The 25,385-nt window shown below is 36.1% G+C and overlaps 1 protein-coding gene across 6 annotated transcripts in view; it reads right to left on the reverse strand.

Moving 5' to 3' along the window:
• LOC118017864 (probable E3 ubiquitin-protein ligase HERC4) overlaps window positions 1–24,136 on the reverse strand; it is a 131,367-nt gene extending 107,231 nt beyond the window's left edge. For 2 of the 6 annotated variants that reach the window (XR_004681259.1, XM_035016180.1), the window contains exons 1-2: window positions 23,767–24,135; window positions 21,679–21,983 (exon numbers count right to left, since the gene is read on the reverse strand). Coding sequence is in view for 4 of the 6 variants with exons in the window: in XM_035016180.1 (XP_034872071.1) it covers window positions 21,679–21,904 (226 nt within the window). In the remaining 2 variants the exon portion in view is untranslated. Of the gene's footprint in view, window positions 1–16,852; window positions 16,986–21,678; window positions 21,984–22,699; window positions 23,661–23,766 lie in introns of those variants that run through there. The other 4 variants (XM_035016194.1, XR_004681260.1, XM_035016185.1 and 1 more) reach the window with 4 other exon arrangements.
• Between the last annotated feature and the right edge of the window lie 1,249 nt (window positions 24,137–25,385).

A 25,385-nucleotide genomic window follows, 5' to 3' on the forward strand; every position in this document is an offset into this window, starting at 1 on the left:
CTACAGATACACCTAAGTACTTCGGCATAGGATTATTTTGAGCTCAAAGACATTAAGTAGAAATAGATACAAGAAAAGCTCTCTGCCCTCTCCCTATTTGCCTAAAAGCAGGACATAAATATGTAAAGGTGTCCACCCCTTCCCTCTCTACCAGGAAGAACAGAAGTTAATCACCAGAGACAACTCTAAACCCTTATCAGCTCAGAGATGGCGCCAGGAAAACCTACATAACAAACTTTCCTAACTAGCCCTTATCTTCCATTAGTTTCCCCACCTATTTACCTTCCCACAATTTGCCACCCCAAAACTCAATCCTTTTTGCTGTTACTTCTCTAAAAATTTACTGTTCTTGGGCACCTGGGTGGCTCAGACAGTTAAGCGTCTGCCTTTGGCTCAGGTCATGATCCCAGAGTCCTGGGATTGAGTCCCACATCGGGCTGCCTGCTCAGCGGGGAGCCTGCTTCTCCCTCTGCCTGTCTCTCTTTCTCTATCTTCTATGAATAAATAAAAAATCTTTAAAAAAAAATTTACTGGCCGCCTGGGTGGCTCAGTTGGTTAAGCGACTGCCTTCAGCTCAGGTCATGATCCTGGAGTCCCAGGATCAAGTCCCGCATCGGGCTCCCTGCTCAGCGGGGAGTCTGCTTCTCCCTCTGACCCTCCTCCCTCTCTCTCTCATTCTCTCTCTCTCAAATAAATAAAAATCTTTAAAAAAAAAAAATTTACTGTTCTTTTGTTCTCTGTAAGCCCATGTTCTACCACCTGAATTACTCATTACAACTTTATTAACACACGTGTTGAGGTCCCATGTGTAAGCGCAACGCATGTGTTAATAAACTTGTTTTGTTTTTCTCTTGTTAATCTGCCTTTTGTCTAGACAAGTCCAGCTAGAGAACCCAGGAAGGTAGAGTACAAATACACATGTGTGTACGTGTTTCTGTTTGTATGTGCGAACGTGTGTATTGTATTTGCAGCACTGTATATAAGAAAAGACTCGAAATGTTCCAAATATCCATCAATAAAGGATTCCATCTACACATTGGAATACTATGCTCCACAAACAAAATAATAATAATGAGGAAACTCTACATACTGATATAGAAAGACCTCAAGGGTATATTAGCAAAGAGAAAAAAAAATATGAAGATGTGGAATACTATATGATTTGCTACTTTTGTATAAGAGGTAAGAATAAGTATATTCATACTTACTTAGATCCACATAAAGAAATTTTGAAATGATATACAAAAAAACTAATAAACATATTTATAGGTGATGCAGGTAGAGGGGGAAATACAGTAGTCAAATGCAAGGGCAAAACTTCCCAATGTGTATTTATTGATTTTGAACCATGTGCAGTATATACTGTCTATTCCAAACAAAAAAATAAAAATTAAATACAATATTAGAGAAAACAGTTAAAGCCACGTGTTAAACCAACATTTTCATTTTAAAACTGATGTGAACTCTTTAATTTTTTCTACATACTAAAAGCTCAAGACAAATAATCCTGGTTCTTGCAGAATTTTTGTCCCACCAAATTACTGAGATACCTATTTTGAGAATGGGTAACTACTTCAGAAATACATTATTAAAGAAACATAATAACAGTTTTATGTCCCGGGAATAGCATTTAATATAGGCTTATCAGACAACAAACACACAAAACCCGTAACTTCTTGTACAAATCTTTAAAACTACTTAAGTTTTTCCCAATGGCTCATCAAAACAAATAGCCTCAACCCTACCCCCATCCCTAGGATACTAGAAAGTCAGATCAGTGGTATACTGCGACATTTCACATCTAATGAAATTAGATGGTTGAATGCTCAAAACAAGATCACCAGAAAAGAGTCAATGATAAGCCAGAATGAAGGAGGAATAAATGAACCCAGTAAAACAAAAAAAATTCACTAGAAGCCCAACTCAATGATGCCATGTGTGAGAAAGAAAACAGAATGCATACCAAACCCAACAGCTAACATTTATTATTTACTATGTACCAGGTACTATGCTATTAAGTTTTAATCATCAAGCTACATTTGCCTTTCAAAGCCAAGTTATAATAGAGAAAAAGGAAGAATAAGTGGGAATTAAATTCACTTGAATTAGGGTAAGTATGAATATATTTAGAGGACAGAAAGCAAAAGAAAAGTTGCCAAGCAAGCCCATTAAACAGTTGATTCCTTTTATAAAGAGAGGCTACAAGAAAAGGTTGGAATTATGAACGTATGATGTTAAACTTGATGCTAAAGTTTTAATAATGGCACATGATCATAGTTATCTCTTTAAAAAAATATAAAACAGATAAAATATGTGGTGTTAACTGTTGGTCATTGTGTTATTCTTTCCACCTTTATGCTTCAAGTGCTCATACAAAAAGTTTGAGAAAAGTAACACTGTGTTCCTATCAGTATTTATGGCTCACAAGAACATTTAGTTTGGGGAGGCACAAAAGGGCAAAGAAAACAAGTGGTGGAGATTGCCTTGAGAAAGAAAAAAAATACATTATTCAGAGACAGGAGCAAAAACAGAAAAGATAAAGAACAAGAGAGATGTAACATATCTATCTTGTAAATACTGATAGCAGATATATTCTAAATACATCTCTAATAAGTCCTAAATCATCATTACTTCTGGTTGTCCTTACACTTATATTGTTAAAATGCAGTATTTTTGAAAACCAGTGGTGCATCATTTTAGTAAGGAGGAAAAGGCCATCGTCTTTACTCCATACATGTAAATACAGTCTCTTTTAGACTTATAAAAACCAATTAAAATGTTCAACCTAATGACAGTTTTTCAATATCATCTATTTCCTCCCAAATACCTCTGGATGTATATCTGACTTCAGCATTTGTTCATAAACAAACTGTGTCAAATAAATTTTGTTGCACAAACACTGTAAAAGAAGAATACTGCTGCACATCCTTTTAGCAATATAGGATAGATCCAGGTTCTTGCTGCAAAATGTTACATGATAAAATCCTTCCTATTCAATAACTAACTGGATAAAAACATCCTATTTCCTTTGGGTCCTAAGAAATATATTCATCAATTCTTGAAATTGTGAAAAGAGTTCATGTAGAATATTATCTCCAGACTCATTTGTTTAAATTGTTCACACAATTTGTTAAAACAAATTGTTAAATTTGTTTAAAGAGTTCACTTAAATGATCAATTTCATATCATCATACAGTGATGATCTACATTCACCTTGAGATTTGTCTAGTAATTGTGAAACATCTTCCTCCCAATTTTGTCATTATGGATAGAAATAAAAAATCTTGCATTCTCAATTTTGCAATTTGTGCAAAAGAGAAATAAAAGCTACAAAGACAGTGACTCGAGACTTATTTTCTTAAAAACTAATACAAAACTCTGCACAACATATGAAGAAAACGATGTTAAATGTTGATGATTTATTTCATGGCACCATTCTTCTAGGAAACCCACCATTGTTCCACTTACAATTTTAGTCTGTTTATTTTAGTCTACTTGAGAATACAATCAATTCTTATTACTGGCCAAAAGTTATTTTATAAAGTCACCAAAAATACTTATTTAGCAAATACTGAAACACTACCCCCAGGGAAAATACAGGGTTAGGCTCCTGCAAGCCTCTGATTACATTTTCATGAACTGATCAACACATAACCTTGTTTAATTAATGTGTGTTTCTGCTTAAAGACATCTTATAATTAATATATATTGTTGATTCACTAACATTAAATTCACAGCCATCAGCACTGTAACTCATGCTTCAATGTATTATCTAGTAGGGCATATCACAGCCTTCCTGTGCTTAGAACACCAGATAGCACTACAGTACTATACTCAGAGGCCATTTTAAACAGTGAAATCACCAACAAAAGTACAAAAATGTAAAATATGTGGGACCTAAATGTACTGCAAAAAGGATACTGGTTTACAGTATGAGAGCTGAAACAAGAAAGCAGAGCACTGTTTTGCTGAACCTCAGCTGGGAGTGTGCACACCAGGAGACTCAACTATTTTGCAGCTCTGCATATGTGTGTCCAGGAATGACCATAAAATGCCCTGTATTAACCGACTACGACCTAGGTTGAATAGTAACAGTATACATATACACTTCTTCTTAGACAACCAATCACAAAATACACAACATGGTCTATTAGTAGTCTTTTTGCTAACCAGGGTTTAAACCTGATACTAAGATATAATCATCAAGGGGTGCCTGGGTGGCTCAGTCCATGAAGCATCTGACTCTTGGTTTCAGCTCAGGTCATGAGATCAAGCCCTGAGGGGCGAGCCCACGTTCAAGAGGGAGTAAGCTTGAAGATTCTCTCCCTCTGCCCCCCTCCCACTGGCATGTGCACACTTTCTCAAATAAATGAATGTTTAAAAAAAGATATAATCAATAATATGCTCTGAGAATCTCACAAATAAAAAATACTAACAGTAAAGAATGCATTGTCTTCTAAAAAAAAGAATGAATTGCCTTCTGGATCTAATAGATCCAGATAATACATACTACAAAAGATAATACATACTACAGAAACACCATTAGTAACATATTCACAACTAGCATCTCTTAAAAGCTGCTGCTTATTCAAAATTCTAAAACAGCTAATTTGAAGGAAAATATGAACATTATCATGTTACTCTGTATTCTCTTTCACCTACAGACTTCAAAATCTTGTTATAGGATAATTTGTGTCCTCCCAAAATGTATATGTTTAAGTCCTAATCCTCAGTAACTCAGAATGCAACCTTACTTGGAAACAGGGTCATTGAGGATATAGTTAGTTAAGTTAAAGTCATATGGGACAGACTTGTACCCCTGAAACAAATAATACATTGTATGTTAATTTAAAAAAAAAAAAAAAGATGAGGTCATGTGGGAGTAGAGTAGGCCTCTAATCCTCAGAAGGGGAATTTTGGTCACAGTCACACAAGGAGAATACCATGTGAAGGAATGCCTAAGACTGACAGCAAACTACCAGAAGCTAGGAGAGGGCCCTACATAATTCATTCATAAATCAGGGACTAGCTGGTATAAAAGTACAATTACCAACCATGATCCCAGTCCACAATTAATCTTAGCTCTTAATGTGGTCAATGAGTTTAAGGAACTTCTACACATATTTAAAAATAAATAAATAAATAAATTCCAACAAAGGCTGAACAACTATCAATGTTTTATACAGAGAACAAAAATCTTTGCTGATATTCAAGTTTATAAAAAGGTCTAAAAAACAATACTGTTATGAATAGCAACAAGCACAGCAATTTGGTAACAAAAAACTGAGGTATCAAGGAATAAACTTTGCTCAATAGCTAATTTTAAAAAACACCATTTCAACTTCTTACTAAAAGTTTAATTCTGCCAGAGTTTAAGTTTCAAAATCCTGTCCTACCATGCCTCATTAGTTGCTATAAATATAGGTTTCCTTTTCCCTTCTCTCTGAATTACTCAAAACTCTAACTAGAGCAATGGAAAAAATCCATCTCTAAAAATTTAAAGTTTACACAATACCATACTATGAAATTTAAAAAGTACTGTATAACCTCATTCTTATTTAAAAGCATGTCACACACAGCCCTAACATATATGCAGAGAAAATACTGAAAAATACTAAATTGTCAACACTGGTTATCTATAAGTGGCTTTTTCTTTTTTTATTGTTCTTTAACTGTTTAAAAGAACTGTATGTGTAGTTGATGCATTTTATGATTTTGACTTTTTAAAGATGAAGACCTTAATTACTTGGGAATAGCGAATGGCACCAATAAATAATTCAGAGTGCTTTCCCCCCCCTTTAAATAACCATAGTGCTAATTTTGTTACAGAGATTTATAACCAAATGGCTACTTCACTCAAGGCATATACTTCTCTATTCTTAAAGTGAAATTACTGCTTACTGACATTTTTTAAAGGATCTGTAATACAATGCATATAATAATAATAAAACAAATTAATAAAACTGAACATCTAAACTAAATAAAAACTAAAACAAAAATTAAATGAAAATGTTTATTATCTAAAATTACCACCAATAGGAATTTGGAATGGTATAACCGGTAGTCACCAAAACATTTTAATGAGTTCCCGGATAAAATCTAAAGTTAACATAAAGTAATTTACATGTCTTAGCTGACAGCTCACAATAAAATAATGTTCTTATGGAGATAGAATTAAATTACAAAATTCTTTATAACAGATGTTTACAAGTTTGTACCCCTTTTATGCATTCTATACATACAGGTGCAGAGTTAGCATACATAAAGAGTTTATGGCACAGTGTTAAGCACTTTATTTAATCTCATTTAATCCTCATAACACCATGAGACAGGTGTACCATCATCCCTACTTCACAGATAAAGGTACTAAGATATAAAGGTACTAAGATATAAACATTTCCCATTTATTGAACTGCCATCCTTTTGTTAATATTTAAATAACAAGGTTATGTTTTTATTGTTGTTTTTTAAAGATTTTATTTATCAGATAGAGAGACGGCAAGAGAGGGAACACAAGCAGGGGGAGCGGGAGAGGGAGAAGCGGGCTTCCTGCGGAGCAGGGAGCCCGATGCGGGGCTCAATCTCAGGACCCTGGGATCATGACCTGAGCCAAAGGCAGACGCTTAACAAATGAGCCACCCAGGTACCCCAACAAGGTTATGTTTTAATATTTTCAAAATATACTTAAAATTTTATATTTAGGGCTTCATAACATTTTTTCTTTAGAAAAGTCCTTTCTGGGGGCGCCTGGGTAGATCAGCCAGTTGAGTGTCCAACTCTTGATTTTGGCTCAGGTCATGGTCTCAGGGTCATGAGATCAAGCCCCACGACAGGCTCGGTGCTCAGCTTGGAGTCTTCTTGAGAGTCTCTCTCTCCATCTCCCTCTGCCCCTCCCTCCCCCACCTGCACTAAATAAGTAAATAAATAAAATCTTTAAAAAAAGAAAAGTCTTTTCTGGATGTCTGGGAACCACTGAAATTAACTGCTTTGAAAAGAAGTTGATATACAAAGACCCCAACATAAATATAATATCAAATAGTTGCTTTGCTTTCTTTTTAAGACAAGCAAGAATGAACCCTCAGAATATACTACCAGAGTTTTTGTTTTCTTATATTCTTTGTATATTTGACATCCATTCATCAAAGGGTCAATTACATTAATTATATTTTCTTGTTTTCTGTATTCTTGAGGCTGACATTTGGGGAGCAGGAGGCTTACAGACCCCAGAAGAGATGGTCCTTCCCAGGGCTAGCTAATTCCTAAAGAAAACAACTTGCCCACAAGCATGCCTTTCATAGGCATACCACCAGTACCTATCTCCTTGTCTCTCACACACCAAGCCAATATTTCCCTTACCCTAAATCACCCCAGGCCCAGATACCAGGAAACTAAAAACCAACCCCACAGCCCAAAGCCTGGAGGAATTAATCAAATTAGCCCATCCAAACTGTTTATTCTGCCCAGGATGCCTTTCCCAAGGAAATCCTAATGAAGACCATGATCTAAGATCTCCCCTGTGCTCTTGTCTTCTGCCTCTTAACTACCCTAGTGTTCTCCCCTATGGCTGTGTGGCATGTGACTCCCTCTCTCTGGGACCTGAATATAATAAACTTCTTCCAACTTCATTCTTGTTTCCTCTTATGGCCACACTGACTTTACCATACTATACCCAACATGTACATTCTTACAATTTTACAATTTTGGTTATAATATCACTGATGGCCATCAAGTTAAGAGTCTATAATTTTGGGGGCACCTGGGTGGCTCAGTTGGTTAAGCGTCTGCCTTCAGCTCAGGTCATGATCCCAGGGTCCTGGGATAAAGCTCGCTTCGGGTTCCCTGCTCAGTAGGGAGCCTGCTTCTCCTCTGCCACTCCCCCTGCTTGTGTACTCTCACTTTGTCAAATAAATAAAATATTTTTTTAAAAAGTCTATAATTTTCTTCTCTTCCTATGGTACATCCAATAAAATGCACTGATCATGTGTTTATTCAACAAACTCCTCGGTCCCCTCTGTGTGTACCAGTGTTGTCACTATAGTGATAAATATATATAAAAGTTTCTACCCTTCAGGAACTGACATGGTAGAGAAGATTTTTACCTAAATAATTCTATACAACAGGAAGAGAGAAATGCAACTTATTAATTTACTGAATGCTAGGTAACTGCGCTTGATACTGCACAAAATATCTGACTTGCAGTTCTTACAAAAGTAACCATGGAGATGTAGGATAGTCCTTCAGCTGGGCAATATTCAAGAGACAGAAATGGAAATATGGTGTAGAAAGAATAACCCAGAATTACAAGAAGGATGAACTAGAGTAGGGAGATCAGTAGGAAAGCTATTGCCACAGTTTTTGCATAGATAGTAATAGTCTAACTAGAATGAAAACAAAGAATTTCAGCTTGAGATAGGAGGACCCTAAGGGCCAGAGAGTTTAAAATAACTAGTTCAACGTCAAATATTTAGCCATTAGAAAAAAAAAGACAGGAGAGTTACTAAAAAAACAATCAGTAAGATTTGGCAACTGAGGGGCGCCTGGGTGGCTCCGCCATTAAGTATCTGCCTTCAGCTCGGGTCATGATCCCAGGGTCCTGGGATCGAGCCCCACATCGGACTCCCTGCTCAGCAGGAAGCCTGCTTCTCCCTCTCCCACTCCCCCTGCTTGTGTTCCTTCTCTCACTGTGTTTCTCTCTGTCAAATAAATGAATAAAATCTTAAAAAAAGAAAAAAAAAAAAAGAAAAAAGATTTGGCAACTGAGTCAATGTCCATGTTACAGGCTTGGGAAGCGGAGCCTAAGGTGAATCTAAGGTTTGAACCTAAGTGAGTTCAAGAAACATTAATAAACAAGGAAGAGTTGTTTTTGTAGTTTGTTTTGGAGAGATGGATAGCTAACTTACAACTGTTTCCATTTAAAATATTCCTTTTTCTCCACATTTTATCAGTTTTAAATTTTCAGAAATATTTATAGTTGTCTTTCTTGATTTTCTCTTTCCTATAGTCAAACACCATATAAACAGTGGATACCCTAATTATTAACAGCATCTTTATATACTATGCAAATAAATTTAGGCACATTGTCATTAAAATAATTACAAATGCAAAGTAAGAGTAGAAAGGTGTAACCAAATGCATTATTTTAGCCTATCATTCTAGGAGGAGCAGAATTTAAAAGTGTGAATAAGCTGAATTTATTCAAGTGTCTATGTTCCTCAAACTATACCTTCTGTTATACACTGAATGTCTGTATCTCCCCAAACTTCATATACTGAAATCCTAAGCCCCAATGTGATGGTATTAGGGGGTAGGGATTTTGGTAGGTCATTAGGTCATGGAGGTGGTGCCCTCATGAATGAGATGAGTGCTCTTTCCCAGAGAGATCCCTCATGCCATGTGAAGATACACAGTGAGACAATGGCCCTCTATGAACCAAGAAGCAGGTCTTTTCCAGATACCAAATCTGCTAGCACCTTGACCTTGGACTCCCCAGCCTAAAGAACCATGAAAAATATATATGTGTTATTTAAGCCACCCAGACTATACTAATTTTGTTATAGCAGTCTAAATGGACAAAGACATCTTCTAATTATTCATCATTAAATAAATTTTTTAAAATAAATGATTAACTTCTAACATTTATATCTTCTCACAGGAAATAAAAAGGGATCTTTAATTCTTTTATTTTTCTGTATCCACTGTATCTCTTAAGCCTGATGGTAAAGGAATCCAATTCATTTTCTATCTTGCTCCAATATAGCATTACCTCTAAACATCACAAACATACATTTTTTTGAAATTTTGGTGTACTTTTGAAAATTTGTCATAATATGAGCTCCAACAAGGTAACAGAAGACAAGTATTTTCATGCTTAACGCAGTATCTAGGACATAGTAGGAAGACATGTTTGTGGAATCAATGCCTGAAGTTCAGTCATAAAAAAAAAAAATGTGCACTGTCTATCTAAAGGCAAATATGGAAACAGCATATAGCCCACTTCAGTGTAAGGCAGACCTAAAATTAAATTCCCACTCTAATATTAATGGCAGTTTTAAGAAACATTTAGAACACTCACCACATGCCAAGCACTGTTCTTTTCACTTTATGTGTTATCTCATTTAATCATTACAACCACCCTAAGAATGTGGCATGATTATCCTAACAGAAATACTTAGGCATAGAAAGGCTATGAGATGTGCCCAAGATAACACAATAAGAAGTAACAGAATCAGAATTTGTATCCAAGCACTCTAATTCCAGAGCCTATTTAAAAATAATAGTATATTTACATTATTTTTTTTTTAAAAAGAGTATGCAGTGAAAATCTAGGTCTACCGTTCATTATCCGCTACCAACCTAGTTCTCATCCCTTATCTTACTTCTACACCAAGGTAACCACTATTATTAGATGTATGTATCTTTCCAGGGTTTTTTAAGTATATCTACAGGCAAATGCAAATATAAATTTTTTCTTATTTTATCTAAAACATAGTTTTCTATAAAATGTTCTATACCTTGCTCTTTTTAATGATGTATCTTAGAGATCTTTACATATTAGTACACAAAAAACTCCTTTATTCTTTTCTCAATTACATAGTATTACATCACATTGATTGAACAGATGACTATTTTACCAGTTCCCAACAATCACAAGGTTGTTTCTAATGTTTTGCAATTATAAACAATGTTGTAGTAATATGTCAATGAGTCATTTTGTACAAGTACAAATGGAGCTATCAGAGCAAGAGCTATATTCCTGTGCTTCTTGAAGAAAGGGTATGTGCATTTGCAATTATAACATATGTTTGCAAAATACCCTCCTACTGTTAACCAATTTACACTAACCACCTATGAACACTTGTTTAGTGACAGCCTCACCATAGAGGATATAGCAGTCCCCTCCCCTTATTCCCAGGGGATACATCCCGAGGCCCAGTGGATTCCATTTTGAAACCATGGATAGTAATGAATACTGTATATACTGTTTTCTCTATACATACATAATGTTTAATTTATAAATTAGGCACAGTAAGAGATTAACAATAATAAAATAGATTATAACATACTGTCAGAAAAGTTATGTGGTCTCACCCTCTCTCAAAACATCTTACTGTAATGTACTCACCCTTCTGTGAAGATACAAGATGATAAAATGCCTACCGATGAGATTAAGTGAGGTGAATGATGTAGGCACTGTGTGATAGCATTAGATGACTACTGACCTCCTGACATCAGGACCATCTGCTTCTGGACCTGCAGATGACCATGGGTAACTAAAACCTCAGGAAGTAACTCTGGTTTGGGGTTGAAGGAGCTATTCTATTATCAAAGCTAAGGATTTTTGCTAACCTGTTATGTAAAAAAATGGTACCTCAGTGTAGTCTTCTGCATTTCTCTTAATATGAATGAAGCTGAAGAGTATTCATTTAAGAGTCATTTGTATTTCCCTTTTTGTGAACTGCCTGTTCATATCCTGGGACCATGTTGCTACTGGACTGTTTTCATCTTGCCAATTTCTAGGAGTGCTTTATATATGGGAAATTAGCATTTTGACTGAGTCAAATATTTTCCCATTTGTCTTTTAACTTGTTTATAGTGATTTCTACCTAACAAAACTTTTTTCAGTTTACTTTTCTGTGCCTCTTCACAGTTCAGTCAGAAAGGCTTCCCTGACTCTAATGAACAAATTTGTCCATGTTTTCTTTGAGCACATTTATCATTACAGTCTTTACATTTAAATATTTGATTCACTTGGAATTTATCCGAATATATACATGGCGTGAGGTAGTAATCCAATTTTTTTTTGTTCCCTAGATGATGCTCCTACTTATTCCAAGATCATTTATTAACAGCCCCGCTTTAATTTTTCCCACTGATTTGAGGTGATTTAAGTCTATGTCTGGGCTTTATATTCTGTTTAATATGTCTATTTGTGAGGCAGTTTTAACTATTAAGACTTTAAAATATTTTACATATTGCGGCACCTGGGTGCCTTAGTCGGTTAAGTGTCTGCCTTTGGCTCAGGTCATGATCCCAGAGTCCCAGGATCAAGCCCTTCATCGAGCTCGCAGCTCAGCAGGGAGTCTGCTTCTCCCTCTACCCCTTACCCCGCTCTCATGCTCTCTCTCGTTTTCTCTCTCTCAAATAAATAAAACCTTTTTTAAAAAATCTTTAAAAAAATGAAATGTTACATATTTCTGCTCTTATTTTTCAGTGTTTTCCTGGTTTCTTTATTTTTTCATAAGAACTAGAGAATCCATTTATCTAGTTTCTTCAAAAAAAAAACCATTTGGTATTTTTATTAGGATCACCTTAAGTTGACAAATTAGAGAGAAAATGGACAGATTTACTTAGATTAGTATTCCTACTTAACAAACATGGTTTCCATTTGTCTAAAATTTTTGTGTTCCTCAGAAGTGCTTTCAAGTCTTCTTCAAATAGGTCTTGCACATTTCTTAGGTTATTCCTGGGTCATTTTATCTTTCCCTTGCTATTATAAATGGTGTCTTTCCTTTCATTGTTAACATCTAATTGGTTCTTGTTTCCATTACATTTTAATTTTGATTTGGGGCAAGTTTTTAGCCTCTTGAAGTTTTACTTCCCTCACCAGCAAGATTGAACCAATATGTACTTTGCAGGGTGGTTTTATGATTCCGGGATAATGCATAAAAGATTTAGCTCAGTGCCTGGCACATAATGGTAGTTACCATTATTATTTTTAAATATCAGTGTCCCAGTATCTAAATAATATATTCCAAATATTATTTCTTGTTAAACTTCTCTCTAGTTATGAGGTTTGTATCTTTCTTCTCCCTTTACATTGTAATACCAACTTCTAATGTGTTCCCTTTCCTCCATATTTCCAGTTGCAGAGGCTTACTCAACTCCCCAACTCAGTGTAGAAATAGAGCGATGTTCAGACAGATGTAACATCAATCTGTCAGGCTTTTATGTAATTACTCTCCAGAAGATAAGTTTAGGTCCATTATGTCCATTTCTGTTAGAATGCCCAGTTATGAAATCTATAGATAAGCAATACCTGGATCAAAAATCAGAAAGTATACATGCACTAATTAATAAATACTTGGGACCAATTATGGGAAGCAATCTAAGCTCTACTTTACATTCATCATGCCACACTCAAAAAAAAAAAATAATAATCACAAGCTTCTTCAAAACAGGTAAAGCAGCTAAACTTTCCTGCCATTGTTTTTAGATGCTCCTAATTCTGCTCCTTTACAGCCTTATGTTGTTCCTTCCCCATTCCCATTTCCCTTTCACAGAAACAACAGCATATCTGAGGACACATTTTCTAGGGGCTCTTGCCTACATGCCAACACATACACAATATATAGTAACAATTATTTCAGCTCTCAGTGGAATCAAAAGTAACTTCTAGTGATTGCATCTTGTGACTTCAAAAACTTTGTTTCCAGTAAAACCTGGAAGAAAGTCATAAAGTCAGGCATAATTAAGTAACAAGTTTGTGTCAGTTAACCAAAAATAAACAAATGAACCTCTTAATAAAATTCAAATGAGTGGGGTATCAGATGGTACCTGGCAAATAAATGTTTCAATTTTACAAAGGTGTTACATCACCAGGTACTTTAAACAGTCCCCACAAAACACAAAAATAAGTACTGTTAACAGATTGTTAATTACTCAAGTAAATAGGCTGGAATCAGGGAGAAATTTACAGTTGAAATGTTAGCCTACTTTGTACTGAAGAGGAAAAAAAACTGGAAATAAAACATCTCATGCCTTTAGCACTGATCTTTCTCCCCACTTAACAGTACTGAATTTCTTACTGATCACTAAATACTGTTAACAAGTTCAAAACAAAATTCACCCCACCATATCTTTTCTCTCCTCCTAAAATAGGACAATTAACATTCCTCTTCTTCCTGGAGTCCACACTTCTATTAAATACTAATTCAACCTCGGATCACACCTGGCTCCCCCCCTTTACCTTACTGTTACCAAAGTAGTTGGTTACCAAAGCCTGTCAGTTCTTTCTGCCTCCCTAATCTCTCCTTAATCTAACTGCTCCCTTGTATTAGAGGGCCATCATTACAGCCTAATTGATTTCTTTACCTCTAAATTCTCTCCCCTCCTTTATAAAAAGCTGGTAATTCTCATTAGAAACTATCAGTGGATATCCACCAAATTCAAGCTCCCTAATTTGATTAATTCTATAATCTGAGATCAATTTTACCTTTCTAACCTTCTTGCTCACATTCTCAGACATCTGAGTTAACTGGACTACTATTCCCTTAACAGGCCTCCAATTTGCCTATTGCCATTTCAGCTGCTTTACCTATAAAGCATCTCTCTTCATTCTTTCCTCCTTGAAATACTATGTATCCTTCCAGTTCATATACTATCTTCCCTATAGAAACTCACCTACAATACACTCCATTCCAAATGGTTACAATATTCCTCTGTACGCAGTAATCTGTTTATGCATCTTATAACACTTAGCACATTTATATGCATTTCTATTTATTTCTGCACTTGTTTTATCTTCCTTTCCAGATCTTTAAATGATATTCATCCATTATACTCAAAGCTTGTCATATGAATACATTTTTAAAAACTTTCATTTACAGGGCCACCTGGGTGGCTCAGTCATTAAGGCTCTGCCTTCGGCTCAGGTCATTATCCCAGGGTCCTGGGATGGAGCCCCGCATCGGGCTCCCTGCTCGGCGGGGAGCCTGCTTCTCCCTCTCCCACTGCCCCTGCTTGTGTTCCCTCTCTCGCTGTGTCTCTCTCTGTCAAATAAATAAATAAAATCTTTAAAAAATAAAAACAAAACACTTTCATTTACAAATATCTTCTTAGCTTATCAACTTTGTAGGGCGAGGCACAACTATGCTTAATTTTGTTTAAATAAATTCAGTTATCATTTCTTCTAGATTTGCTAAAATTAAAGATATTCTTTTTCCTAAAGAAATTAACAGAGATGCAAATAAAGACTAAATTGACATAAACATGCATGGTATCATAATTTATAATAAAAATCTGGAAATAAGTTCCAAAAATAGGAGAACACAAATTTTGGTACATTTAAATGATGAAGTGTTAAACTATCATTAACGATAACCCTAAACAATATTTTAAAACATGGGGAAATAATTATTATTTAATTATTACTGGAACAAAAAATTGAGATATAAGAATATACTCTCAGTCTGTGATCACAAACATATATGAGTATAGAAGAAGTGTTAAATGACAATAGTGTTTATCTACAAATGATGGTGTTATGGTTGAATTTTACTTGCCTGTATTTTTCAAATTCTCTACCAAAAACATGAAATACTTTTAGAAAAAAACTATGAACTAAAAATGTGTTATTTCAGAGTAGCAGGACACTTAGCAAAGGAAAAAAATGAAACTAAACTCAGATATTAATAAGGAAATAATTAGGATATTTTAAAATAATGTCAAAAACACATTAAAGGACTCTAGAACATTTTCTATAAGGCCAACAAAAGCTAAACTAAACTTCTGCCATCGTGGAACTGAAGAAAAAAGAAAAATTCCATGCAAATAAAATATTATGGTTTGAAGACTGAGCCACCAATATTCAAGAAACTTCCCTTCTTAATAACAATAATTCCAAAACACATTTATACACAGCACAGATTTTTATTGCATGTAAAGTAACTATCACAATTCATTAAGATAATTCTGTATCTTAATAAATAATTATTGTCTTCTTAATTCCATCAGCATGAAAAAGATCCATAGAAGGTGAAAGGAGATAAATCATGGGCTCTTTAATATGGTTTCTTTGTTAGTGCTTCCCACTTTTCTATTCACTAACACAATCCTAGCACAAAAAAGCCCTTATAACAATATATGAATACATGTCCTCTATTAGGTTTTCTTTACTATGTATGTACCTATACCTGATATACATCCAAGTACCTGATACGCTTTCTAGTCTAGGAAAACTAAATATCTAAGAAGTGAGACTTATTTCTTCAAAGCAATTTTAAAAGTACATGGGGTCTTTAAGAAATGAGCTTTAATAGTACTACACATTTGTATGACATATTGGGAACACAGAACCCTAAGAACACTTACTAAGGAGATGATGGAAACTAGACCACCTAAGCTTTCACCTACAACAAGGATTCCTTCTAACTCCCCAAACCGGGAAACTGAAATCTACCATACTCCTATTCTTTCAAGGAAAGTAAGTGGTTCACTACCAATCAGATAAAAAACACCAATATACCAAAGACGAACAAAAAACTAATTGGTTCTAAATCCTCTAAAGAAGCCTCTATTTGTTAGACTGCTCAGATTAGGCATCTATTATTGTCTTCTTTACGGATTAAAGATTTTATAAAGCATGAATCAAACCAATGCATCCTATAAAGAGCTACATGGCAGGCTTAATACAATATAACTAATCCAAGTTCCAATGTTGACACCAAATCAATCACACCTGGCAGTTACTATGGATCTCGGATAGTAGCACAGCAAAGCATTAGACAACAAAGGGAAATAGAATATGATATATAACAGAAAAAGAGAAAAGACTGGGTATTACCATAATTTTTTGTTTAAATATGCCTCATACCACACAAGGTTATAATGAAGTACCAAAGTGGTAACACAAGCAAGCATCTTGGTAAAGTAATGATTTATTTCAATAGGCCATCACATAAAATGGCAAAGAAACAAATTAGTATTTGATCTGCCTCAAATAAAAGATATTACTGTAAATAATTCTAAACATAAGAACAATTTAGTGAATAAGGTAGGAGACTGGTAGACTTAAATTTTCAGATTCAATTTATAGGTGTTCACCAGTCACCTGCTGTTTTGACAAGTTACTTACCAACTTGTGCTGCCATTTCTCCGTAAATTTATCCCCTAAGATGAGGATAATTCTTGCAAATTGTGTCACAAGCATTTTGAAAGGAACCATGAGTTATTGTGTAATGCTCTTGAAATTCCTCAGATGTAGGGTCCTACACAAAGTAAAGTATTATTATACATCTCTCTAACAGTAGTCATCTGTTTGCATTATGATTTTTTTTTCCCTACCCTTGACACTGTGATTCTTGGGCACTAACCTTCCTCAAAGTAAAGTGTCCAAAGCAAGCCTCCATTCCTGACCCAAGTAATTACTTTTTTCAAGTCTTCATATCACCCACATCTTTCTCATCCTTAGAAGGTATCATGAAAACTAGGAATTATAAAACATAATAAGCTTCTTTGGTATTATATGCTTTGGTTCAATAAGAAACATGTGGGATAATCTGGTAATTTTAATCTTCTCTTAAGTGAACAATTTTATTTCACGTATTTATACATTTTTTTCCTATATTACTTTTTAAATTTCAACTATATTTTAAGAAGTTCATTTATAGATTTATGTTTTATGAACAGAGAGAGCAAGTCAGAAAATGATGTAGCAAAAAGGCAAGCAAGTAATTACTGCTATGTGACCAAAATGCTTTCAATGGACTGACTCAACAGTAGAAATCACCATTTAGAGATATAGGAAAAAGAATCAATGCTCATCATCTTCACAACTTCTGTAGAAGAGTTGAGCATAAGCTACAACAAATTTTATACTACTGACAACTTTATCGGCTGCTGACTTCGCTAATCAAGTTAGTCTTCAGTTAAGGAATGAAATACATATATTTGTATTTTTAGTTTATGTTGGCATGATATTACATCTTGAAAATAGGACTCTGAACCTGCTTATACAGTTCCTAAAATGACTTCCTTCTGAATTTATACATGAGAAGGGAGGAGATAATAAGATACATCTTCACTGTATAACATTAGCTATAAAAGAGTAAAATTTTGAGTTTTTTTTTAACCCTCAGAATGACATTAAAATACTGATGGAAACTAGTTTCCTCCTAGGTGAATAAACACTCTTTTATCTTTTAAATATGGCAGGTGAAAACCTTCATGGGATAAAGGTAAAACCACAGCATTTAGAGAGCTCCCTTAACATTTGCTAGCCTACTAATTGTTAGTCTTTTAATCTCATTTTACTTCAGTTTTCCTCATTTGTAAAATAGGGACTGTAACACCTGCCCTAGCTACCATACAAGACTGTTGTGAGGATTAAATGAGATAATCTAACTGAAAGAACTCTGTAAACCATGAAAAACTATCAAAACAATCATTTTTAAGAGGACTATATCACATTATTTTACAAATTCATGGTCATAAAATATTTAGTACTAGTTCTAACATGAAATAAATGGAAACAGATGTGCAAAACATTAAGACCATGGTTACCAAATAATACCTATGATTGAATATACACTGAATAAATGATCTTGTTAAAAAAAAAAGTGCACTTCCTATACATTATCTTAAAATCTTCAGAAGTGAATTTGGAAGGAAATATAAAAATAAAACAATTTATTCAGATGGACTGGTCTAGCATATTAAAGATCAGATATATTTATCTGTTAGCTATGAATTAAGAAACTAAGAGCCACTAGCTAAAAAAGAGTTTTGAAAAATTCTTATGAAGGAAAAATACATACACGAGAGTGAAACAGATGTTCACGCCTCTGGAAATAATCAGAAAGAGCTAGCAGTGATAGCAAGGGGCATACATATACAAGAGAACGGAGATGAACATGGACATAATCTGTACTTTTGGTGTATAATAAAGAATATCACTGAACCTTTCCTTTGTGGTTCCTAAAATTTTCAGAATGGAAACCTCTCCCAATAGGCCACAGGCTGAATCTATTTACTACACTGTAAGCCTGAGTCCTCCAGTAGGTTATGATAACTCTCAAGAATAGCTTATCCTTGGGGCGCCTGGGTGGCTCAGACGGTTAAGCGTCTGCCTTCAGCTCAGGTCATGATCCCAGCGTCCTGGGATGGAGCCCCGCATCGGGCTCCCTGCTTGGCTGGAAGCCTGCTTCTCCCTCTCCTACTCCCCCTGCTTGTGTTCCCTCTCTCTGTGTCTCTATGTCAAATAAATAAAATTTTAAAAAAAAATCTTAAAAAAAAAAAACAGCTTATCCTTAATGAATGAAGCGACCTGTTTCTCTTTCACTCCTTATTATAGAATATTTAGTATGCTTATAAAGCCATTATCTACAAGGAAACAATTCCTAGCTCCCTCCTTTCTGTATGCTGTCAGTTTAAAGCTCTGATGAAATGAATTATGTTTATTATATGGTCCTAGAAATTCAATCAGACTCACTCAATTAACAGAAAACTTTAAAACCAGTTATATAAGAACTCCTTACCTCCTAATTCAGTCCTCAAAAACTCACAAATTAAAAAAAAAAAAGTTGAGGAAGGAATACATTTAAATCACTGAAGAATTATTCCCAAGGGAAATAATTCTAGTTAAAAACATTAGAAGTTTCCACTCTAACACCTTAAGTCAAAACTGAGGTTAAAAGAAAAGTCCCTATCAGAGCACTACCTCCTTTTGAACTTTTACTTTCTCCTACCTCTGTAACTCAGATATACTTCAATGTGTCATTGAACCTGGACTTCCAGTAAAAAGCTTTTCTCAAGATCAGGCTCTTCTCCTTTAAAACTAAACTATTTCAGCTCCAGATTTATTTTCTGGCTATTTATGTGATCAGGGGTTGAATTAAAATTAAGACTTCATTTTCTCCCAGAAATCTTTAATCTACCCCACAATGACATTTCCCATCATTAAAACTTCCCAGTTTCAAGGGACATATCATATCATGTCAACCTTCAATCCTCTCCAGCTATTTCACTTATGTATGCCTTAACTCCCAACCCAGGCTCCAAATTTTTCAAAGACAAAGTTCATGCCTTTTTCATTTTTCTAGTCCATAAGTGTACCCTGGACAATAAGGCAATCCTGAAGAGGTATTGTAAATTAGGTAAACCCACCCTCCCAACTTTATAGTACCAAATAATGCTTCCAAGATGAATCAATACGGTATATAAATGTCACAATGCAATCATCACAATGTCAACATGACCACAAAAAAAACCTCTCCTGGCTAGTTAAGTTTCTGAGAATCTTACCTACAGAGTTAAAAGCTGTTAAAGACACATACTACTAAAGCACAGTGGCACAGTGTCTACCCTTGTCCTGGACACAAAACAGATGCTTAGTAAGATTTAAAAAATTTAAACTTTAGTAAATTTCAGTAACTATACTGGCAATTCCTATGTGCTGGCTTTGTACTTTTACTTGTTCTGTAGCCTCTCAGAAATTACTAAAGCAATACAGAGATTTGTTCAATTATTTCTGTGGAGCATGTTAAGTATAAAAAAGGCAACAGCCCCAAAACCATGAAAATCTCAACTTGAGGCAGCATTCCAAGCTAAGCAAAAAAGGTAAAGGATACATCTGCCTCTGAAGCAGTGATAGCAAATATATATCAATAAATTACCATTCATGTCTACACATGACAACCTCAATACCTAAGATTATGAAATTCTGATAAGATTCCATAAAATGTTCTTAGTGAGGTAGAGTACAAGACAGCTGCCACTTTACCTTGAGTTCTGCAATAATTAAACCTACTGTATTAAGGATTGTTACCATTCATCCGAAAGACTTAAATTACAAATTAAGGCAGAAGGAAAAAGATTAAGACCCTACCAACAAAGAAAGGATGAAAACTATACAGTATTTACAAGTTAGAAAGGTGAGGTCTGGCATGGTGGTGAGATGGTATGAAAGATGAATAACATGCTTTAATATTTAATTTCTTACTATTTTATATCTACATTAACCTCTCAAAAGTAGACTAACAATAGAAACCACTTAAATAATGAAGTGGTAAAGAAAAATAATTCCATAGAAAATACTTAAGTGCCATTAATTTGAGTTAAAAGAAGAAACTATAAATCAGTACAGCTGCAGTCTTATCTGATTTTACCATCTTAAGAATTAACTTTTAGTAATCATAATTGAAAGCAAAATTCACATAACAATATTTCTAAGTTTGGTAATATCTTATTTTTAAAATCTGTCTATATCCAGGAAGAGAACATGACATGAGAACAAATTCCTCAAAATTCTCATTACACTAAAGATTATTTTACATTTGGTTTATATGGCTACTACAAAATCAGGACATATCATAGTCACAAACTTTTAATAGCTAGTGCAGCTACTTGAAAGTATGAAATTGGGGGAATAAAAGATATTTCAAACTAAACCAAATAAAATTCTGTATTTCATATACTCCAATAGGGAGAACAAAAGAAAAATTAGGATATATTTTAGGCAAGTTTCCATCTTATTTACTTTTATTTCTGATGTATGGAAAACAACACAATAAATTATGCATTTAAAACTTGCCAAGGTAGCTGAATAGTACTTACTACACAGGACCTACATTCTATATGCTCTATACCTATATACTCTGTCCGAAAGAAAAGGTATCCACACGGCATGCTGGTTTTCTCTATTGTTTTACAACACCATAAAATTCTGAAACCAAAGCTTCATACAATAAGGGTTTATAACAACAGTAGTTTAAAATAATAGAAACCACAAAATAATCAAGTACTTAGAAGCATACAAATGTAAAGTATATATTTAACTCCTAGTTTGCTTTTAAAGCTTGTTAAAAAAAAAAAATATGGGTTTAGGACTAGAGAAATTATTTGACATTTCAAACTTACATGATATAATTATTAGAAAGAGCAAACAAAAATTTTTCAACTTACCTGGTTTCTTTCTGGATTTTTCATGACCTAGCTGTCCTAGATCATTACATCCACATGTGTACACTGTTCCATCATCCAGAACAAATACTGTATGTCTGAGTCCACATCCCACATCTCGGACCTTTTTATTTATAAAAAAGTCACTTTTTCTGGGCTCTAGTACAATTTCTTCATCAATTCCACCCAAACCTAGCTGTCCAAAAGATGCATTTCCCCAGCACAACATGTTTGTAATTCTTTTGGTCTTCCAGTTTCAATAAAAAACTTCCTTCTGAAACACTGGAAATTTGGAGGTATACCTATGTCTGAGGAGATACAAAAAAGTTAATATGACTTCAAAGGAAACATGATGTATAACTGCTCTTTCAAGTGCTATGCTACAATAATTACTACATAGTAAACATGAGATCTATTTTACTATATAAGTATCATCCAGTTTAAAAAACCCATCAGTTGAATTTTTAAAAATACACAAACATTTACAGAAAATTTCACTCAAATTCTTTGCAAAATTTAAAACATATTAACTAGTTTTGACTTTTTGCTACCTTATGTTAGACTAATCTAATGGAAACATTAAGTACTTTGATCAACTTAATTTTTGCTTCACTTTAAATCATTTTATTCTGAGCAAGAAATAAAACATCTATCCACTACCCCCAAAATCAAGTACATACACAGTGAAAAATTCTCCCAACTACACAAACATAAAACCTTGCAATCTCCCTCAAATCATAATTAAACCTTTTAATACCTACCTCTGTATCAGCAAACAACTGAAGTTCTTACTTGTAACAGAAATAAAACCAGTAATGGAAACTTTAAATTTCCCACAATTTAAATGATCTTCCAAGTATTCATACGAATAGGCCCTGGAGAAAAGTATGGTTCTCTCTCGCCAAACCTCAATCTTAAGACAATCGCCTCCAAAGATGTATTTTACAAATCAAAATAGTAACACTCCAACCTCACTACTTATTTAATTTTAAAACTAAATCACCGTACATAATTATATACTCACAAAACAAAATACGCAGTTTAAGTATCAAGATGCTCCCCCAAATTCAACATTTTCTATTACGAATGGTAACCGTGACTGAAAAATATTTCTCCTGGGCAATCTGTGTCGATCTATGCCTCTGTGACAAGTATTTGGAAATGGGAAAAAAATGCAAATAACCCTACCACTGCCGATTTTTCAAGAATAGGAATGGGGGATGGGACACTGATTGGTGGCGAAATCTGTAGAACTTTCCAGTACACTGAATATTTCTTCCCTTGTAAAGACACGTATCAGAGAGTCCACTTCATGTAAACCCACACAGACTTTTAAATACATCACGTTACTAAATAACAATTACAGGAAGTCAGCCTTATTCCCGTTGTAGTCACCCACATTCCTTACACAGAACCTGAGAAGTTTCAAAACCCAACTTTCCTACATTCCGGCTAGCAATTGCCAAAGCTGTCCATGACCTCTCCATTCAGAGAAGTCTGATTTTATTCTTTCGGGACATCGGAACCCTATGGTTCCCAAGAGTTCTGCATTGTCTAACCGTATTTTTTTTTTTTTTTTTTTAAAGAATAGACGACAGAAAAATACCTCCGATTTCAGCGCATGAGGTTTAACCATCCTTTTCTTTAAAAAGTCAGAAGGTATGGGAAAGGCGTCCTCTCGCCAGCAACAGGTAGGGGAATGAGAAGCACTTTATTCCCATCATTCCCTGAACATGCACTCAGATCAGCCCAGGGAACCAGGAGAGAGAAATCGTCTGCACACACCCAACCCCGCGGGCCGACCAGTCAACTACGGCAGCCGCCCGCTCGCAGCAGCCGCAGAGGCCGGTCGACAAGGCTCGCACTTCGGCAGCCCTCAGTCGGAGGCAGGCCCTTCCCCAAGGAGGTGCGACATTCCAGCCCCCCGGCCAGAGAGCACCAACACAGTCCTCGTCCCCCGCCCCCCAGCCCCCACCCCGAGGAAGCGCTGAGAAAGCACCCAGCGCCAAGCCGGCCTGTATCCGCCCAGCCCGGCCTGCCCCCTCCCTAACGCCGTCACACGCCCCCGAACCCACCGGGGCAACGACTCACCCAGCCTCTCCAGGCGGGGGAAGCCCAGGGCGACGGGGGGGCGGCGCCTCCCCAGAGAGCGAGGCAGCGCGGCAGCTGAGGCAGGTCTCCAGCTCCTGGACCCTCCTTCTTCTGCCAGTGGCGGCGAACACCAGGGCTCCTCCGGCGTCGGTGCCGCTGCCCCGCTGCTCCCCTCCCCGGCTCCTGTGAAACTTTACCGGGTACCTACAGAAAAGCAGCAGCCACCGCTGTCCAGTCCAGAGACAGCCGTCAGCGACCCGGATGGAGCGGGCGGGGAAGGACAGGAGGCAAGCGGGGCGGAGAGCGCGAGGGGTGGGGAGAGCTGGGAAAGAGACTGGGGAGGAAAAGGGAGAGGGGGAAGGTAGCTAAGCGGGGAGGAGGAGGGGGAGGGGCAGGCCGGAAGTGAACCACAGAGCACGCGCGCGAGCCCGCCCACTTCCCGGCCCGCGCGCCTGCGTCGGAATCCTCCCAGGGCACCTCGACTCGAGCGCCTGCGTAGTGTGTGCTTTGCGTTGCTTTAAGAGGAGGAAAGTGCCAACTACAGAAGTTCGAGTTTGGGAAAGCGGGTGGAGGTCTTTGGCGTGTCTTGTAACAAAGCTTCGGCGCGCTGATTGGCATTTTAGTGAAGAAAATCCCTTCGTTTGCTGGTTGTCTTTCTGCTCATAGGTTCCAGTCTCTATTATTTCATTCTGCCTTTTTCCGAGGAGAATTTGAAGTGGCAGATAAAGATCACAAATACGAATATAAAGGCGGGTGAAGCCTTTTATTTTACCCTTAGCCTCAACTGGAGCTAATCTGAGGATGCCAGGTACATTCATAGCAATGACTGAACCTACTGGCCTAAAATATATCAATCAGCACCGCCAGTTCAGGCTGCTGGTGTCGTGATGGCTGCCATCACATTGCACTCTGCCTGAAAGATAAACTTACACAGTGTAAGGCCTTCATTCAGAGAAAATTAAGCAGCGCGTGTGACTGGAGTCCCTGCTTCATAAAAACGAAGTCTGGCTTTCCTAGGGCAGTTTTCGTAACAGTCTCTTTAAAAGGAGGAAAATTTGAAACAAGGCACTCTTGAAATTTTGCTAGACTTTGCTAGAACTTGTGACTTCAGAGTGAATGTTGAGAATTCAGGAAGAATTCCTCAATAAGCCAAGTTTCTTTATCTCGTTGAAAAATGTATTTCAGATTAGGAAATGCCTGTGCTAAAATATGTGTGTGTATTACTCTTTTAGGGCTGCCATAACAAAATACCATTAATGAATTGGGTGACTTAAAACAAATTTATTGTCTCACAGTTAACGGAGGCCAGAAGTTGGAAATCAGTGTGGCAGCAGGATTGGTTCTCTCTTGAGGTCTCAGAAGAGAATCTCCTCCATACGTTTTTAACTTCTGGGAGTTGCTGACAATCCTTGGTATTTCTTGGTTTGTAGATGCATCACTGTAATCTCTGCTTCTGTCTCTATATGGTGTTCTTCCTGGTGTGTCTGTGTCCAAATTTCCCTCTTACAAGGACACCATTCATTGGGTTAAGGCCCACCCTGATCCATTATGACCTCTTTTAACTGAATTACATCTGCAAAGACCTCTTTCCAAATAAGGTCACATTTTCAGGTACTAGA

The sequence above is a fragment of the Mirounga leonina genome, unplaced genomic scaffold (assembly GCF_011800145.1).
Source record: "Mirounga leonina isolate KUSES-001 unplaced genomic scaffold, KU_Mleo_1.0 Mir_106, whole genome shotgun sequence".
Taxonomy (NCBI): Eukaryota; Metazoa; Chordata; class Mammalia; order Carnivora; family Phocidae; genus Mirounga; species Mirounga leonina.